Here is a 20,071-nt window from a genome sequence, read left to right on the forward strand (position 1 = left end):
TTCCATTGCTCTTTGCTCTGCTTTTTGCATTGTGTTTTGCTTTGCTTTTTGCATTGCTTTCTGCATTGCTCTTTGCTTTACTTTTTGCATTATTCTTTACTTTTTGCATTGCTCTTTGATCTGTTTTTTGCATTGTTTTTTGCTTTGCTCTTTGCTTTTTGCATTGCTTTCTGCATTGCTCTTTGCTTTGCTTTTTTGCTGTGCTCTGCTTGGAAAACCACCAACTTGGAAGGCGCTGGACAGACTGCGCTCTGGCACCACAAGATGCAGAGCCAATCTTAAGAAATGGGGCTACAAAGTGGAGTCCACGACATGCGAGTGTGGAGAAGAGCAGACCACTGACCACCTGCTGCAATGCACCCTGAGCCCTGCCACATGATGCACCAGGGAGGACCTTCTTGCGGCAACACCAGAGGCACTCCAAGGGGACAGATACTGAAATGGCAGGGAAAAGTTTTCAGGAAAGGAGAGACAAAGAGAGATCCTGAGATCTGAAAAGCACAGCTTTTATTACCAGCTGGGGCCCTGGAGTGGACTTGCGTCCCAAAGCAAACCAGAGCACCCGATCAAGGGGCTGACTGCGTTTTATAGGTTTCAGAATCAAGCAAACAAAGAACATGCTCCTACCGACATTTACATCATTCACTGCATCATCTGAGCATCAAATTCTACCTTTTAACATGCAAAAATCATGTCTGTGTTTCTAAAGAGCAAGCATAGCTTCACCTGTTTGGGTATCGACTTAAATCTAGACATAGTTTTCTAAGATCTACAGAGACACTCGCTTGAACACCTCAGTAAGCAAGAGTCCAAAAGTGGCAGGCTCAAACCCAGCACCTCAACCAATGGCTGATACCCAATGAGAGACTCCCCCCTGGGCACACAGAAGACTGGGCGACTTGGAAGGCATTGAACAGACTGCGCTCTGGCACCACGAGATGCAGAGCCAACCTTCAGAAATGGGGCTACAAAGTGGAATCCTCGACATGCGAGTGTGGAGAAGAGCAAACCACTGACCACCTGCTGCAATGCAACCTGAGCCCTGCCACATGCACAAGGGAGGACCTTCTTGCAGCAACACCGGAAGCACTCCAAGTGGCCAAATACTGGTCAAAGGACATTTAACCAGCTACCAAATTCACAAGTTGTGTATTTTTCTGTTTGTTTGCTTTGTTCTGTTAGAAATGTAATATAATGGACTGGCTGCTCTGACACGACAAATAAAAATAGCTTCATCAATCAAGGGGCCCACTTGGACCTGTCAAGAAGCTCCTTCCTTAGAGCCCAGATGTACCAGATGTGTGGCTCCTAGTACGAGCTTATCTCTCATGGAATGGCCCCCTCCCTCCTGGCTGTGCCTGGACACAGCTTGCTGGTCCTGTTAGCTTGGGTTTCTTTCTATACACAGAGAGAGCCTGATTTTTATATACATTTAAAGTACATACAATTTTATGCATAAATCAATAAATATCTATTTTTCCAATATCTCCTCATCAATACTGGTCAACCCTTTGACCAGGAAGGGAGCCCTTCAGCCAAAGGGACATGTGTCTGTCTGTCTCTCTCTCTTCTGTTAGGAATTGTGTGTGTTGCAGCCCAACCCCCCCTGGAGGGAAGGCCAAAGTTGGCCCAGGCCATCTCCAAAACACCTGGAAGGAGGGAGGCCATGGCTGGCTGGCTTGGCTCTCTGCTTTTTGCTTTGCTCTTTGGATTGCTCTTAGAATCCTGGAACCCTGGAGTTGGGAGGGACCTGGTGAACGGAAGTAAAGATACTGTTACTTGTTACACAAGCCTGAGTGACACTTTATTATACTGCAGGGTATATTTTGGTTCAGAAACTGTGTTAAAGCTGCCCATCCAGTCTCTGACTGGAAAGTGCAGGCCCTCAAGGTCAGCTCAAGCAGTCAGGGACTTTAGAGAAGGAAGAGTTGGGTGGAGAAGTGAGTTGTGCCGTCCGCCCAGATGCTATAAAAAATAAAACTGCGAGGTGCTTCTCTCTCTGCCTGAGCGAACTGCAGGTGTCTATCTTGAGAAGCTTGAGATACTCAGCAACTGAGGCTATTACTGATTTAAACATCAAAAAAGGGTATTTATTTATCCAAAGTCCTTGAAGACTTGGCACAGTTCATCAAAGTTGCAAACAAACAGTCAATAGATGAAACTACAAAAATATTATTTCTTTTCTTTAGTTACAGAGGTAACCCCTTTCTCCAGATGGCAGGTAAGATCCTGGAATTTTAACACCCTAACCTTAAGCTGTTGTTGTTAGAGACCCTAAATTGGGTCTTCTTAGGTCCACGTCACGGGAGCACGAAAAGATGGAGATAGTCCCAAAAGAGATAAAAAACAAGGTTTTATTTTTAATTTCTTCATGAAGAAGACGGACAGCCAGGCAACATACACAGATGCTACCCTTCAAATGACTGCCGTGCGCCCTTAGCTTTTGACCACCAAATATATAACTTCAAGTAAACAAGAACATTTTTTTGTCATGGAAAGTACTCTCTTTCCAGCCCCCTCTCTTGACCTTTTGATGGAAAGTACCTTCTTGTACATGCGGACTCTGCGCTTCAAAAAACAACCTTTGAAGTTAACCACAACATATCCTGTGTAAGAAAAGTACCTCTATATGTCACATCTTAAAAACATTTTCTTCTGTATTGCTCTTTTTCTACAGAGAAAGGGTATGTCTCTCTTTTGCTGTTAATTTCATTCAAAGCCCCTTACTTAATTTCACTCAGAGACCCTTGAAGCCTCCTTCATTGTGGTTTAGAAAAAAGCAGGTTTTTTCCCTATCTATAACTTAAGGTTAGTTCTGGAGACAAAGCAGTCAAGACTCTCTAGAATCCTAGAATCCAAGAGTTGGAAGAGACCTCCTGGGCCTTCATCCAGTCCAACCCCATTCTGCCAAGAAGCAGGAATATTGCATTCAAAGCACCCCTGACAGATGGCCATCCAGCCTCTGTTTAAAAGCTTCCAAAGAAGGAGCCTCCACCACACTCCCTCCGGGGCAGAGAGTTCCACTGCTGAACGGCTCTCACAGTCAGGAAGTTCTTCCTCATGTTCAGGTGGATTCTCCTCTCTTGTAGTTTGAAGCCATTGTTCCATTGCGTCCTAGTCTCCAGGGAAGCAGAAAGGAAGCTTGCTCCCTCCTCCTCCCTGTGGCTTCCTCTCACATATTTATACATGGTTCTCATCATGTCTCCTCTCAGCCTTCTCTTCTTCAGGCTAAACATGCCCAGCTCCTTAAGCCGCTCCTCATAGGGCTTGTTCTCCAGACCTTTTATCATTGTAGTCGCTCTCTTCTGGACACATTCCAGCTTGTCAATATATATCTCTCTCTCTATAACTATATAACTCAATCTTCTCAATTAAGCTTATCTAATTATAATATCTCAATTTAGCTCAATGCACAATATACTATCTATATTAACTCAATATAGCTTAATACTTATCTATAATGTATAGTTTTTGCAATGGTTTTCTCAGAACTAACTGCCTAGCCGTCAGCACGCCTGAAGTCTTTCCTCAAACTGAAAAGGCAGGGGAGATTCCAAAATGGGGATCTTTCCCTGGGAGAAAAGGCGGTCCCTAAACTCAAAGAGCTGCTCTCTAAGCCAATAGTTGCAAAGGAGGCCTGCAGACTCTGATACTATTGACTTTTAGGGCTCTTGCAAAGCTGCAGCAGCCCTGGGAGGAAATGCCAGAGGAAGCAACCTCAAGCAACTATAAAGCGAGGCAAATCAGGATCCTGGGAGACGGAACATGAGTGATAGCGAAAGTTCCCAGGAAAAAGCCCCTGGAGACCCGGAAATCAAGACAGGCCTTCCTTTACAGATCCGGGCAGGCAATAGGCACCTCAGGGCAGAGCATTTGCACAGGAAAGGTGGAGAGAGATTTCAGGAGAGACGAAAGGCTTTCACGGGCAGCTTTGAGTTGGCAAGTTGTTGACTTTCAGGTTAGTTGAGGCAACATCGTGGTTGTGGAGTCAGAAGCTAGGCCTGAGTTCCTGCTCCGTGTTGCAAGTTAAGCCTTTGACTTTGGGATTCAAGTATATTGGAAGTTTCTATGTTCCTGTGGCTATATTTATGATCCTTGATTTGGAAGGGGTCCCCCAAAGGTCATCCAGTCCACCCCCACCTTTCTGCCGGGCAGCAAAACACCATCCGTTCCCTCCCAACAGATGACCATCGAGCTTCTGCTTAATAATAATAGTAATAGTTGGAAGGGGCCCCCCATTTCTCCACGGAGACACCATCCAAGCCCTCCCGGCAGATGGCCATCCATCCTCTGCTCCAAACCCTCTGGAGATGGAAGGAGTCTCCAGCAGCACATTCCACTATTGAACACTATTAAATAGGGAAGTTCCCGTATTTGGCCCCTTCCTTTCCCATTGAGTCCAGGCTTACACTCCTGGGGGGTGGGGAGGGGGTGTCAGCTGCTGGTTCTGTGACCTCACTGGCTGGAGATCTGTGAGGTCATGGTGGGCCCCCTCCCACTGGCAGAAGGGCCCGGCTGGAGGCCAGAAGGCTCGGGACAGAGAGAGACCACCATGGCCCCACTGACCCTCCTGGTGCTCCTGGCCCTTTGGAAGGGGGCGGGGGCTGAAGGTAGGGGGCAAAGGGAGGGGGGCGGGAGGACCCCATGGACCTGCCCACCTGGTGCCACTCCCTAGAGACCTCTTCCTATGACATCACAGGGACCCTCTTCCTGGTGGAATGATATCATCATCATCATCATCATCAGGAGTCCGAAATATGCCATAAAAGGCTTTCATGACCAAAATCACTGCGTTGCTGTGAGTTTTTCAGGCTGCCTGGCCAGTAAGTTCCAGCAGCATTCTCCCCTGACCTTTCGCCTGTATCTGTGGATAATAGCATCTTCAGAGGTTCTGTTGGAAATGAGGCAAGTGGAGTGTATGTGTGTATGTACCTCTATAAATAAATGTGTAATGTTCGTTTGTGGGATTAACAGAACTCAAAAACCACTGGATGAATTGACACCAAATTTGGACACAAGACACGCATCAGGCCAACGCGTGACCATCACTCATAAAAACACTGGAAAACACGACAGAAGGGACTTAAAAAGCCAAAAAACCCAGAAAAAATACATTACAACGCATGTCCAAAACCACATATATATATACACAAGCACACACATAAATACACATATATGCATATACACACACAAAACACAGAAAGGAGGAAGGAAGGAAGGAAGGAAGGAAGGAGAGAAGGAAAGAAAGAAGGGTAGAGAAGGAAAGAAGGAGGGAAGGAGATGAAGAAAAGAAAGAAGGGTAGAGAAGGAAGGAGTGAGAGAAAGAGGGAAAGAAGGAGGGAAGGAGAGAAAGAAGGAAAGAAAGAAGGGTAGAGAAGGAAGGAAGGAGAGAAGGAAGGAGAGAATGAGGGAAAGAAAGGAGGGAAGGAGAGAAGGAAGGAAAAAAGAAGGGTAGAGAAAGAAGGGAGGGAAAGAAGGAGGGAAGGAGATAAAGAAGAAAAGAAAGAAGGGTAGAAAAGGAAAGAATGAGAAAAGGAGGGAGAGAAAGAGGGAAAGAAGGAGGGAAGGAAAGAAAGGAAGGAAGGAGAGAAGGAGGGAGAGAATGAGGGAAAGAAGGAGGGAAGGAAGGAAAAAAGAAAGGTAGAGAAGGAAGGCATGAGAAAAGGAGGGAGAGAAAGAGGGAAAGAAGGAGGGGAGGGGAGAAAGAAGGAAAGAAAGAAGGGTAGGGAAGGAAGGAGAGAAGGAGGGAGAGAATGAAATAAAAAAGTGAAAGAGGAAAGGAAGGAGGGAAAGTACAAAAGAGAGAAAGAGGGAGGGAGGGAAGGAAGGAAAGAGGGAAGGAAGGATGGAACCGAAGAGCAAAGGAAGCAAGAAAAGAAACAGGTGGAGAAGGAAGAAAGAAGAAGGGAAACAAAAAGAGGGAAGGAGGGAAAGAGGGAGGGAAGGTTGGCCACAACAACGCATGGCAGGTACAGCTAGTACATATATAATATATATACATATGCATACACCAGTGGAATAATGTCCAGGGTGGGAGAAAGGACCCTTTATCTGTTTGAAGCAAGTGTGAATGCTGCAGTTGTCAAGTTTGATTAGCACTGAGTAGCTTTGCAGCTCCAAAGTCAACCAGTGAGGATATCTGCATAGAGGTAGCCTGGCTGTTGTTGTCAGGAGACATCCTCTGTTTCGGAGGTGTTTACTAGCAGTTGGTTGTTTGCTGTCTGGAATACCCCTGATTCTGGTGATGAAGAGATATTGGAAAAATAGATATTGATTTATTGATTTATAAATTGTATGTACTTTATAAGCACTGAAATATATAGAAAAATCAGGCTCTCTCTCTGTATAGAAAGAATGCTAATGGACAAGCAAGCTGCGTCCAGGCACAGCAAGAGAGGGGCTGAAGAGGGGGGCATGTTATCTATACATTCCAAGAGAGAGAGAAGCCACACAGGCTGGTACAACTAGGCTCTAAAAGGAGCCTCCTGACAGGTCAAAAGCAGGGCCCTGATGGGTGCAAGCTGCTCCTAGAAATAGACAGAGACATGCCTTTTGCATGTTGGAAGGTAGAACCTGATATTCTTATGAGGCTAAGATGACGCAGTGAATGAGGTCAAGGTATGTAGAAGCATGTTCTTTGTTTGCTTGAATCTGAAAGGTATAAAGGCACAGTCAAATGCCTCTATCATTGCTCTGGTTTGCTTTTGGACGCAAGTCCACTCCAGGGCCCCAGCTGGAAATAAATCCGTGCTTTTTAGACCTCCGGAACTCTCTTTGTCTCTTTTCCTGAAACCGTCTCCCTGCCATTTCACTGGGTGCTGTTCATTGTTTACTGACTTGATTCTGGTCGTGTTTTTTAATGCTGGTAACCAGATATTTTTTTAATACTGGTAACCTCCGAGGCAACAACAGCCTGGCGACCTCTATGCAGAGAACCTCACCGATTGACTTTGCAGCTGCAAGGCTTCTCAGTGCTATTCAAGCTTGCTAATTGCAATATTCAAACAGACAAGGGTTCTTTCTCCCACTCATTTTCCCACAGGGATATATACACTCCAGGCAACAACAGCCAGGCTACCTCTATGCAGACACCCTCACGGATTGACTTTGCATCTTCATGACTACTCAATGCTATTCAAGCTTGCTAATTGCACATTCAAACAGACAAGGGTTCTTTCTCCCACCCACCACATTTTCCCACAGGTATATATACACTCCAGGCAACAACAGCCAGGCTACCTCTATGCAGACACCCTCACGGATTGACTTTGCATCTTCATGACTACTCAATTCTATTCAAGCTTGCTACCTGCAACATTCACACTTGCTTCTAACAGACCAGGGTTCTTCCTCCCACTCTGGACATTTTTCCACACTCCACTTGCCTCACTTCCAACAGACCTGTGAGCAAACCTGTGAGGATGCCATTAGCCACAGATACAGGCAAAACGTCAGGAGAGAATGCTGCTGGAACATGGCCAGACAGCCTGGACAACTCACAGCAACCCAGTGATTCCAGCCATGAAAGCTTTCGACATCATATATTTTACTATTATTAGAAAGTATAAAATGACATACTATTGATGGATGGTTCTATAATACCAATAGTTATGGTTTAATATGCACACTTTGGAAATAATAATAATAATCATCATCATCATCATCATAATGCAAGACAGGTGTGGGGTTGAGGGTCAGCGTTCTCTGGACCTTGGAGGAGGGGTCTCATAGAGGGTCTTGCCCCTTTCTTCTTCTCTTCTTCCTGCTCAGAGTGCGGCTATTGGCCGGAGAATTATGGCCTGAACGTCTCCTCGGTGGGGGTCTCCCAGAGTGTGGGGGTCCCCATTGACCCTGCAGACAAGTGGCCGGGACTGGTCAGCCTCAAGAGCCGCTCCTCCCCCTTCTGCAGAGGGTCCATCGTCCACTCCTGGTGGGTGCTTTCGGCCGCCCACTGCTTCGCCAATGAAACGTAAGCAAGACCCCCAACTTAGCCTGTGACTCGATGACAGGCATGGGACAACTTGGCTCCTCCCTCCAGATGTTTTGGACTCCAACTCCCACAACGTGGGTATGCAGATGATCTCTTGATGAATGTTCCAAGAGGACAAAGGAATGGACCAACTTCGCCCCTCCCTCTAAGTGTTTTGGACTCCAACTCCCACAATTCTTACCAGACTGCTGGCTGTTAGGAATTGTGGGAGTTGAAGTCAAAGCATCTGGAGGGAGGGCGGAAGTTGGCCCAGGCCTGCTGAGCTTTTAATTATTATTATTGTTGTTGTTGTTGTTGTTGTTGTTGTTGTTGTTGTTGTTATTTCTTACCCACCTCTCCTCATAGCTCAAGGCAGGTCACAACCTTGCTAAAACACATAATCAAAACACACAATCATTTAAAAACACTCTATAAAAAACATTAAAACATATTTACATAATATATATATATATATTAAAATACACCAATTAAAAGTTAGGCATAGAGTGGAAGTTTGAAAAATTATTATCTAATAAAATGCTGAAGTCAGGAGACCTTTTTTTTTTTTTTTTACAACATGTTGAATTGATCATGACACCTTGCTGGGTGGACAATGGAGAAGTGCCACGAGGCTGAGATGCAACTCGGCCCTTTTTGATAGTAAAAATTTCTAAAGTTCCTAAACAAGCGTATAAGCGTATTGTCGAAGGCTTTCATGGCTGGAATCACTGGGTTGTTGTAGGTTTTTTCAGGCTATAAGGCCATGGTCTAGAGGCATTCTCTCCTGACGTTTCACCTGCATCTATGGCAAGCACCCTCACTACCTCTAAGGATGCTTGCCATAGATGCAGGCAAAACGTCAGGAGAGAATGCCTCTAGACCATGGCCATATAGCCCGAAAAAACCTACAACAACCCAGTCACAGTGGAGTCACATGTTGCTTTTTGTACAGCTATGTTACACACACATGTTACATCCCCTGATGTCCTATCAGTCATGCAGGAATATACTCATGATGATAACAGATGTAGAGCGAGAAGTGAGAGAATTGTGGCAAGAGAAAGAACTCACACTTGCTGCTCTCTTTTATGCCCACTGTTGCTCGTTATGAGCTATGGACAAAAGTGCATGATGCAGCCCTTGTCATGACTGTCACATGGTCATGACTCAGTTTCTTTAGCATGCCCCTTCAGTTCCACATCATCACCCACTTAACCCTTCAATACGTGTCTGCCCACATGTCCATTAGAACTGTATTTCCCTCCAGTTTTGCACAATAGGGTTACAGCCAATGCATTCCTGCCTAACAATGCATTATCCATCTAACGTATACAACCCTCCTTCTCCCACAGGGGGCAGCACATTGTGGTGACTTCCAGGAGCAACCTCTTGGGGCGCGACAACGTGACGCACTCTGTGCACACAGTGCGCCTGCATCCGCTCTACAACCCCAAGACACGCGACAACGACATTGCGCTGCTGCTGCTGGATGGCCCCGTCATCTTTGACCGGATCCACAGCCCCCTCTGCCTCCCCAACCGGAACACCGTCCCCAACGACCCGATGTGGGAGGACTGCTTTGTGGCTGGGTGGGGGCTGACCACACCAGGTCAGTGACCTCTGGCCAGCACTGACCCTCAGGCCACAGTGCCCAATCTCATTCAGTGTGAGAGCGATCCTATAGTCCCCGGTGCAAGGGGACCTCTTTCTTTCCTTCTGGCCTATCTATATTGCGAAGTTAGAAGAGTAAACAACCCAGGCTATGGCTGACCTCGCGAACAATAATTGTTATTGTTGTGGTTATTTTTAAAGCTAACTGTATTGTTTTAATCTGTTTCTGTAAACCGCTCCGAGCCAAATTGGGAGTAGCGGTATACAAGTCAAATAAATAAACAAAATAAATAAATAACGCCCCTGCTAGCTAGGCACATGAATTCAATCCTCTCATGGCTTCCTCTAGCTATGCAGTGGGATGGACTGCTTGCAAACAACAACACAGAGTCTTGGTTACAGTTAGCAGAGATTTTATAGCACTGGCTCTGACCTTGTTTAGTAGCGCACCACTTTAATAAGCACTAGGCTTGGGTAACTACGGAAAAATTTGGTTCTAAACTCGTTTCATTTTTAGGGGGGCCCTTGCATTTCGTTTTTTTAAAGAATTCCAAAATTTTCCTTTAAAAAAGTTCGAAATATACGAAATTTCGTAAAATTACGAATCGATTCGTTAATGGCGGACGCAATTGCGCAATATGCTAAAAAACCCCTCCAAATGGGACAGGGGGAACTTCTGAAGCTTCCCTCTCCCTCTGTTGTTGACTGTTGGTGTGATAAAACAAACAACAACTATAAAACTTGCCCCAGACATACGGAAATAATTACGAAACAATTACGAAACGATTTTGAACCAATTACGAAACAATTACGAAATAAATTGGAAAAATTGTTTCGATTTTTAATTACTCCTCACAGTAGTCCTGCATGGCTCAATATTGGATCGTAAGCTAATTTAAATACGAATTAATAACGAATTACGAAATTAATGAACAAAACCGCCCAAGCCTAATAAGCACACTTATTTATTTATTTATTTATTTATTTATTTAGGGGTGCGTTTACCCCGCCCTTCTCACCCCGAAAGGGGACTCAGGGCGGCTTACAAAAGCAAAGGCACAATTTGATACCTGCATCATAAAGACAATCAAACACAAAATTACATCAATTCACAATTAACAACAATTCATGCATTATACCCATAAAATCAGTATAATCGATAAAACCAGTACAAACCCAAATTCCTCCTCCTACATGGTCAGCCTTCGCTAACTCATAGTTCTAATTTTCCAAACTCATTTTGAGGTTTATTTTTCAGTTATTGGTACACACAACTATTTACATTTCTGCTCTCAGTAGACAGAGATACTCACAACCATAGCCAGACACTCACACTTTGAAGCCTGTGCCTCCTTTTCCTTTAATCTGCTTGACCTTCGTAGACTCTGCGATTCACTCCTGTTTTTCCAAAGCTGTCCTTTTCTATCATTAAAAAAGGCAGGTGCTAGCTCCTCTGGAGAGCTATCACCGCTTGATTCAGAAACATTACAGATGCAGAGATATTTTTATTAGGGGTGAGGGTAGTGGGGCTCGATAACAGTTGGACCTGAGGGTTTATAGCCTAAGATAACACGGAGCTTTGCACTTGGATGAGGGTATAATCGCCACACACGTCCCATGGGTCAGCACTGGTCAGTAGGAGGTTGGACTAGAGGACCTCTCCATGCCTGCTCGGGTGTCAACCCAATGGGGCTCTCCTTGGCATTCGGTGCCAATCCTGCCCCAAGGGAAGCCAGTTGTAACCATTCCCAGACTGTGTCATCACGGGAAAAATTAAGGGGTCTTTCTCGTTCTCTCTCTCTCCTTCCTCCAGAGGTGGAGCAGGGCTCCGTTGACCTGCTGGACGTGGACGTGGAGATGATGGACTGGACGCTGTGCCAGCGCTGGCGGCAATCCCTGACCAGGAACATGCTCTGTGGCAAGGTCGAGGAGGGAGGCCGCGACGCCTGCCAGGTACACAAGGGAGACCCACACTCAGGCCCCTCTACACACACACACACACACACACACACATGGGGCCTGCAAGTTGAGGGGGCTCAACTCCATGGGGCCTGGAGGGCAGGGAGGCAAGGGTCAGAGGGTCCAGATAGGGGAAAAGAGGGGGCAGCAGAAACAATGCCCTCTTCCTTCCCTTCCTTACTTTCTTCCTTTTCCCCCTTCCTTCCTTTTTTTCCTTCCTCCTTCTTTTCTTCTTTCCTTCCTTTCTTTTTTCCCTTCCCTCCTCCTTTCCTTCCTTCCTTCCTTCCTTCCTTCCTTCCTTCCTTCCTTCGTTCCTTCCTTCCTTTCTTCTTGCTTTCCTTCCTTCTTTCCATTCTTTTTTCCTTCTTTCTGTCCTTCCTTCCTTCTTTCCTTTCTTTCTATTTTGTTTCCTCATTATTTCCTTCCGTCTTTCTTCTTCCTCCCATCCTTTTTCTCTCCTCCCTTCCTCCCTTCCTTCCTTTAATACTTCTTCCTTTCCTTCTTTCCTTCCTTCTTCCTTCTTTCTTTCCATTCTTCTTCCTTTCCCTTCATTCTTTCCATTCTTCTTTCTGTCTGTCTTTCCTTCCTTCTTTCCTTTCTTCCTTTTTCCTTCTTTTCTTCTTTCCTTCCTTTCTTTTTTCTCTTCCCTCCTCCCTCCCTCCTTCCCTCCCTCCCTCCCTCCTTCCGTCCGTCCGTCCCTCCCTCCATTCTTCTTCCTTTCCTTCCTTCTTTCCATTCTTTTTTCCTTCTATCTGTTCTTTTTCCTTCCTTCCTTCCTTTTTTGTTCCCTCATTCTTTCCTTCTGTCTTTCTTCTTCTTTCCTCTCTTCTGTCTTTCTTTCCTTCCTTTCTTTGATCCTTCTTCTTTTCCTTCTTTCATTGTTCTTTCCTTCCTTCCTTCCTTCCTTCCTTCCTTCCTTCCTTCCTGCTTGCCTTCCTTCCTTCCTTCCTTTCATCCTGCCTGCTTGCCTTCCTTCCTTCCTGCCTGCCTTCCTTCCTTCCTTCCTTCCTTCCTTCCTTCCGTCCTTCCTGCCTGCCTGCTTGCCTTCCTTCCTTCCTTCCTTCCTTCCTTCCTTCCTTCCTTCCTTCCTTCCTTTCATCCTTTTTTCACCCCTTCCTTCCTTCCTTCCTTCCTTCTTGCCTTCCTTCCTTCCTTCCTTCCTTCCTTCCTTCTTTCCTGCTTGCCTTCCTTCCTTCCATCTTTCCTTCTTTCCATCATTCTTTCCACAATACTTTCCTTCCTACCTTCTTTCAGTTCTTCTTTCTTTCCTTCTCTCCTTCCCTCCTCCTTTCCTTTTCCCTTCCCTCCTTCTTTCCTGCCTTCTGTCTTTCTTTCCTTCTTTCTGTCCTTCCTTCATTTCCTTTCCTTTCTGTCATGATCTCCGGCTCATGCCATGGAACTGACACAAACCACATGGCCGTGGATCATTGGGCCAAAAGGGACTGCTGGACAAATGGACCAGCCATAGAACTCAATGGCCCAAAGGTGGAGGAAATGGGAAAGGGCCAACCTCCAGGCGCCAGGATTCCTGACTGAGGCTTGCTCTGAGCTTATAGCAGAGGCCTGGGCCAACTTTGGCCCTCCCTCCAGGTGTTTGGACTGCAACTCCCATAATTCCTAACAGCCGGTAGGCCTGACTCTACTAAGTATTTTTTCCATACTGTTTGGGGAAAAATTCCCTAATGCTTCTTTCCTCCCTCTTTGTGTGTGTGTGTGTATGTGTGTGTGTCTCTCTCTCTCTCTGCTGCAGGGGGACAGTGGGGGCCCCCTGATGTGCCGGCCCCCCAACCTCAGCTCCCACCAGCAATGGTTCCTGGTGGGCATCGCCAGCTGGGGCCACAGCTGCACGGATGAGAAGAGCCCCGGCGTCTACACGCGTGTCTCCGGTTACCGCTCTTGGATGGAGCAGACGGCTGCCAGGGATGGGCACCCCTTCCCCGGGGCCCAAACACCCCCCACGCATGCCCCCGTCCACGCAACCAGTGTGAGCACGGCAGGAGGCGGAGCGCACAATGGGGGTTGCAAGGCCAGGCAGAGCGTGGCCCTTTGGGTGGGAGTCTTGGCCGTGGCCGTGACCCCAGGACAGTGGGCCCTGGACTGAAGGGCAGGCAAAGGCCAAAGCTCTTTCGTGCTGACCATATTGTGCCACGGCTGTGCTGCAAAGGAAAGCATGGACTTAGTGGTGGTGGTGGTGGTGGGGAGATGGCTTAGAGGTCAAATAAATATTCTTGGATTGTTATGGCTGTGTTGCAACCCAGATCAGGAAACAAGACCATAAGATATGAATCCACTACACTTGACTGTACGAAAAAACAATCCTTTTTTATTAATGAAAAACTGTTACAAAATAGAGGAAAATACAAAGTCCAAAAAGCCACAGTAAAATTCAGCAGTCAGGAATATCTATGAACTAGATCAAAATTCCAAAAGCAACACTATAAAAACCTGGAACCTGTTAGCATTTCACTAACCGTACTTGGAAACTAGAAGCCTCTGGGAATGCAGGCCATGGGTACCGGGAAATCTGCCAAGGTAATGTCTCAGTCTAAACGGTGCTTGATCTAACGAGAGAGCCCGGGGGGAGACACTTAAAACTAAAGAAACTGTTTCGGGACACGCCTCCAGGCTTTGAAGCCTGTGCCTCCCTTTCCTTTAATCTGCTTGACCTTCGCAGACTCTGCGATTCACTCCTGTTTTTCCAAATCTGTCCTTTTCTATCCTCCTTAAAAAAGGCAGGTGCTAGCTCCTCTGGAGAGCTATCACCACTTCATTCAGAAACATTCCCATCAGGATGTGTAGTTTCACTTTCCAAGCCACTGACCTCAGAATCAATGGTTTTCAAACCATCAGGGACAAATTCATGTTCAGTAGCCTGTTCAGTTGCATCAGGAAATACAATCAGAGAATCAGGTTCAGGTTCACATGCAGGCTGAACCCCAACAGGCTGTGTCAGGATCCAGGTGTTGTAGTTCAGCCAGCTAAGGGTGATGATGAGGGGTTTGGGGGTGCAGAGCCTGCAGGGTCTGATGCTTCTAGGCCGCGACTAGGACGCGGAACAATGGCTTCAAACTACAAGAGAGGAGATTCCATCTGAACATGAGGAAGAACTTCCTGACTGTGAGAGCCGTTCAGCAGTGGAACTCTCTGCCCCGGAGTGTGGTGGAGGCTCCTTCTTTGGAAGCTTTTAAGCAGAGGCTGGATGGCCATTTGTCAGGGGTGATTTGAATGCAATATTCCTGCTTCTTGGCAGAATGGGGTTGGACTGGAGGATGGCCCAGGAGGTCTCTTCCAACTCTTTGATTCTATGATTCTATGATTCTGGAGATGCTCAGAGAGATGGGATGTTGGATCAGGATGGGGATTCCCCAATTGGGAGAACTGGAGGGAGAATTGGAGGGGGATTATTATTATTATTATTATTATTATTATTATTATTATTATTATTAATTATAGCCCACTTTCTCTCTCTTAGAAGAATTTCAAAGTAGAGTATTCTGGTGTCAAAGGAAGGCCAGAGCCAAATTTAGGACTATTATTATCATCATCAAGCCCCGCGATGTGCGGGGCTTGAGGAATGCAAAGCTGGGGTGAAAATGGCTGGAAGAAACATGAACAACCTCAGATATGCAGATGACACCACTCTGATGCCCGAAAGCGAGGAGGAGCTGAGGAGCCTTCTCATCAAGGTGAAAGAAGAAAGCGCAAAAGCCGGGTTGCAGCTAAATGTCAAAAAAACCAAGATTATGGCAACAAGAATGATTGACAACTGGGAAATAGAGGGAGAAAGAAACCGTGGAGGCCGTGACAGGGTTTGTATTTCTAGGTGCAAAGATGAGTGCAGATGCAGACTGTGGCCAGGAAATCAGGAGACGCTTCCTTCTTGGGAGGAGAGCAATGTCCAATCTCAATAGAATAGTGAAGAGTAGAGACATCAGACTGGCAACCAAGATCCATTGCCTAGTCCAAGCCATGGTCTTCCCTGTAGTCACCTACGGATGTGAGAGCTGGACCTTCGGGAAGGCCGAGCAAAGGAAGAGAGATGCTTTTGAGCTGTGGTGTTGGAGGAAAGTTCTGAGAGTGCCTTGGACTGCGAGAAGATCCACCCAGTCCATCCTCCAGGAAAGAAAGCCCGGCTGCTCATTGGAGGGAAGGAGACGAGAGGGAAAGCGGAAGTCCTTTGAATGCCACATCATGAGGAGACAGCAAAGCCTAGAGAAGGGAATGATGCTGGGGAAAGTGGAAGGCAAAAGGAAGAGGGGCCGACCAAGGGCAAGAGGGATGGATGGCATCCTTGAAGGAACTGGACTAACCATGAAGGAGCTGGGGGTGGTGACGGCCGACAGGGAGCTCTGGCGTGGGCTGATCCCTGAGGTCACCTAGAGAAGACAATGATGCTGGGGAAAGTGGAAGGTAAAAGGAAGAGGGGCCGACCAAGGGCAAGATGGATGGATGGCATCCTTGAAGTGACTGGACTGACCTTGAAGGAGACCCTGGGGGTGGTGATGGCCAACAGGGAGCTCTGACGTGGGCTGATCCCTGAGGTCACCTAGAGAAGACAATGATGCTGGGGAAAGTGGAAGGGAAAAGGAAGAGGGGCCGACCAAGGGCAAGATGGATGGATGGCATCCTTGAAGTGACTGGACTGACCTTGAAGGAGACCCTGGGGGTGGTGACGGCCGACAGGGAGCTCTGGCGTGGGATGGTCCGTGAGGTCACGAAGAGTCAGAGACAACTGAACAAATGAACAACAACATTATTACAATACTTGAGGTTTATTGTTATTATTATTACCATTACCATTATTATTATTATTATTATTATTATTATTATTATTATTATTATTATTATTATTATAGCCCACTTTCTCTCTCTCAGAAGAGCCTCAAAGCAGAGGGTCCTGGTGTTAAAAGAAGCCCAAAACTAAGCCCAAAGCTATTGCAATTACAATCCTTGAGGGTTATTATTATTATTATTATTATTATATCCCACTTTCTCTCTCTTAGAAGAATTTCAAAATAGAGGGTCCTGATGTCAAAGGAAGCCCAAAGCCAAATTTAGGACTATTATTATTACAATACTTGAGGGTTGTTGTTGTTATTATTATTGTTATTATTATTATTATTATTATTATTATTATTATAGCCCACTTTATCTTAGAAGAAGCTCAAAGCAGAAGGTCCTGGTGTCAAAAGAAGCCCAAAACTAAGCCCAAAGCTATCGCAATTACAATACTTGAGGGTTGTTGTTATTGTTGTTATTATTATTATTATTATTATTATTATTATCCTGGAATCAAAGAGTTGGAAGAGACCTCCTGGGCCATCCAGTCCAACCCAGTTCTGCCAAGAAGCAGGAATATTGCATTCAAATCACCCCTGACAGATGGCCATCCAGCCTCTGTTTCAAAGCTTCCAAAGAAGGAGCCTCCGCCACACTCCGGGGCAGAGAGTTCCACGGCTGAACGGCTCTCACAGTCAGGAAGTTCTTCCTTATGTTCAGAAGGAATCTCAATTATTATTATTATTATTATTATTATTATTATTATTATTATTATTGGGTTGTTGTAGGTTTTCCGGGCTATATGGCCATGTTCTAGAGGCATTTTCTCCTGACGTTTCGTCTGCATCTATGGCAAGCATCCTCAGAGGTAGTGAGGTCTGTTGGAAATAGGAAAACAGACCTCACTACCTCTGAGGATGCTTGCCGTAGATGCAGGCGAAACTTCAGGAGAAAATGCCTCTAGAACATGGCCATATAGCCCGGAAAACCTACAACAACCCAGTGATTCCGGCCATGAAAGTCTTCGACAATACATTATTATTATTATTATTATTATTATTATTATTATTATTATTATACCCTGAAGGGGACTCAAAGTGGCTTGACATTAATAATAATAATAATAATAATCATAATCATAATCATAATCATAATCATAATAATCATAATATACTTCATTTATATTCTTCCCTATCTCCCCGAGGGGACTCAGGGTGGCTTACAGAACCCATATACGGCAAACATTCAGTGCCGTTATACAATTAACAAAGACAGAGAGTACATAAACAGAGGCAAATGCTTCCATCTCCGGCCTCTGGAGGCTGTGCTCGACTCTGGCCACAGGGGGTGCTGTAGCTCCGTCTTCCATGCTACGCTCTCCCAATGTACACATATATGGCAAACATTCAATGCCAAAGACACACAACACATATAGATTTTTGAGTTTTTTGAGTTTTTTAATACTGGTAGCCAGAAATACAACAGCAAAACAACAGAGGAGAAACAAACAGGCACATAAAATCACTCTCAACAAAAGGTTCCCCCCAGGCGTTTCCAAGCCATTGAATGCAAATCAAGGTGATCAGCTGAAACATTCACAGCCAGCCCCAGCAGAAAAAAGTCCTTTGTCTCACCCTGGTCATTCCACAGTGGTTTCAATAGCAAAGAACAATTCAAAACAATAATAATTCCACAATTATTTTAGTATTGCTTCACAAACCCTACTGGGTTCCAATTGTGTAACTCTCGGTATGTTGTTGTTGTTCATTCGTTCAGTCGTCTCCGACTCTTCGTGACCTCATGGACCAGCCCACGCCAGAGCTCCCTGTCGGCTGTCACCACCCCCAGGGTCTCCTTCAAGGTCAGTCCAGTCACTTCAAAGATGCCATCCATCCATCTTGCCCTTGGTCGGCCCCTCTTCCTTTTGCCTTCCACTTTCCCCAGCATCATTCCCTTCTCGAGGCTTTGCTGTCTCCTCATGATGTGGCATTCAAAGGACTTCATCTTTCCCTCTAGTCTCCTTCCCTCCAGTGAGCAGTCGGGCTTTCTTTCCTGGAGGATGGACTGGTTGGATCTTCTCGCAGTCCAAGGCACTCTCAGCACTTTCCTCCAACACCACAGCTCAAAAGCATCTCTCTTCCTTCGCTCAGCCTTCCCTAAGGTCCAGCTCTCACATCCGTAGATGTGACTACAGGAAATACCATGGCTTTGACTAGGCAATGGATCTTGGTTGCCAGTCTGATGTACTGTTGGAGTCTTCCTTGCAGGATCTTGAGCATTACCTTACTGGCATGAGAAATAAGGGCCACTGTACGGAAGTTGGAGCAGTCTTTCGCATTTCCCTTTTTTGGTATGGCCATTCTTGTGTTTTCCATATTTGCTGGCAAATGGCATGCATCACCTTGACAGCATCATCTTTTAAGATTTTAAACAGTTCAGCTGGGATCCCGTCGTCTCCTGCTGCCTTGTTGTTAGCAATGCTTCTTAAGGCCCATTCAACCTCACTCCTCAGGATGTCTGGTTCTAATTCATTCACCACACCGTCAAAGCTATCCTCGATATTATTATCCTTCCTATACAGATCTTCTGTATAGTCTTGCCACCTTCTCTTGATCTCTTCAGCTTCTGTTAGGTCCCTGCCATCTTTGTTTCTTATCATACCAATTTTTGCCTGAAATTTACCTCCAATGTTCCTAATTTTCTGGAAGAGGTCTCGTGTTCTTCCTACTCTGTTGTCTTCTTCCACTTCCATGCATTGCTTGTTTAAAAATAGTTCCTTATCTCTTCTGGCTAACCTCTGGAATTGCTCTCGGTATAGTCTACATGAATGTTCAAAGGAAAATAGTACACATGTCTACTAATTGTAAATACAACAACAAGAATCCTGGGTACACTATTCTTGTTTCGGGAATCTTTCTTCAGGTTGTGAGTAGTCTTTTGGCGTATATTTTCTTCATATACTCCGTGGTTGCAATGTCTCAGTCCTGCTCAAGTTCTAAGTTGTAGCATATATTGTCCTGTGGCTCAAATCAAGCTCGATTGGATCTTTTTCCTTGCAAATACTGTGTCTTTAAGTGCCTTTAATTGCACTTGTTCAGTTCTGTTACAATTCCAGGCTTTCTTGTGTTTCTTGTATTCTAAACAAAACATAGGTACATACTACTGGTAATTTTACTAAATGAACCAAAATAGATAGGTACAATCATCCCCTGTGTTCTCCATAACTTTGTAAGAATACATACACAATATACACCATTTAAAAATATACAATCTATCTATACATATAATAAAAGTCAAAGTTTGTATGCGGAGGACAAAAGTGTGGCGGTGCGACGGGAGGAGTATGTGCCAGCGTTCTGATTGGCTGCTGCTGTGGTGCTATTTGCATATGGTCTCTGATTGGCCAGCTTCAATAGGAGCCCCTGGTGGAGGAAAGAGTTCATGACAGAAACGGGGACATGAGAAGGAAATTTGCATATGGTCTCTGATTGGCCAGCCTCAATTCCAAGATTCCAAGATGACAAAGAGAGGAAAGGAAAAGGCCAGAGGGGGCTCTGTCAGAAAATTACCAATACAGACCAAACTTGGCACACAGAGCCCCCATGAGCGACTCTACATTCTGGTGCTGTTTGGAGGAGGACGGACAATGGATGATGGGACTTGCAGTACCTTCACTCACTTCCTGAAACCACAGTGACACTTATCCAAATACCAATTAAGACCAAACTTGGCACAGAGAGCCCCCATGGCCAA

At 45.6% G+C, this 20,071-nt stretch overlaps 1 protein-coding gene across 1 annotated transcript; it reads left to right on the forward strand.

Moving 5' to 3' along the window:
- The first annotated feature begins 4,552 nt into the window (after positions 1-4,552).
- On the forward strand, positions 4,553-13,640 carry LOC137097306 (serine protease 55-like). Its single transcript, XM_067469552.1, has 5 exons — positions 4,553-4,610; positions 7,771-7,969; positions 9,322-9,578; positions 11,394-11,533; positions 13,290-13,640. Exons 1-5 carry the CDS (start codon positions 4,553-4,555, stop codon positions 13,638-13,640), a joined length of 1,005 nt encoding a protein of 334 aa, XP_067325653.1.
- Positions 13,641-20,071: the final 6,431 nt, after the last annotated feature.

Source organism: Anolis sagrei, chromosome 6 (genome assembly GCF_037176765.1).
Source record: "Anolis sagrei isolate rAnoSag1 chromosome 6, rAnoSag1.mat, whole genome shotgun sequence".
Taxonomy (NCBI): Eukaryota; Metazoa; Chordata; class Lepidosauria; order Squamata; family Dactyloidae; genus Anolis; species Anolis sagrei.

Coding starts and splice junctions, on each gene's coding strand:
- LOC137097306 (XM_067469552.1), top strand. CDS start 4,553: ATGGCCCCACTGACCCTCCTGGTGCTCCTGGCCCTTTGGAAGGGGGCG. Junction 4,611..7,770: donor GAAGGGGGCGGGGGCTGAAG/GTAGGGGGCAAA, acceptor CTTCCTGCTCAG/AGTGCGGCTATTGGCCGGAG. Junction 11,534..13,289: donor GAGGCCGCGACGCCTGCCAG/GTACACAAGGGA, acceptor TCTCTGCTGCAG/GGGGACAGTGGGGGCCCCCT.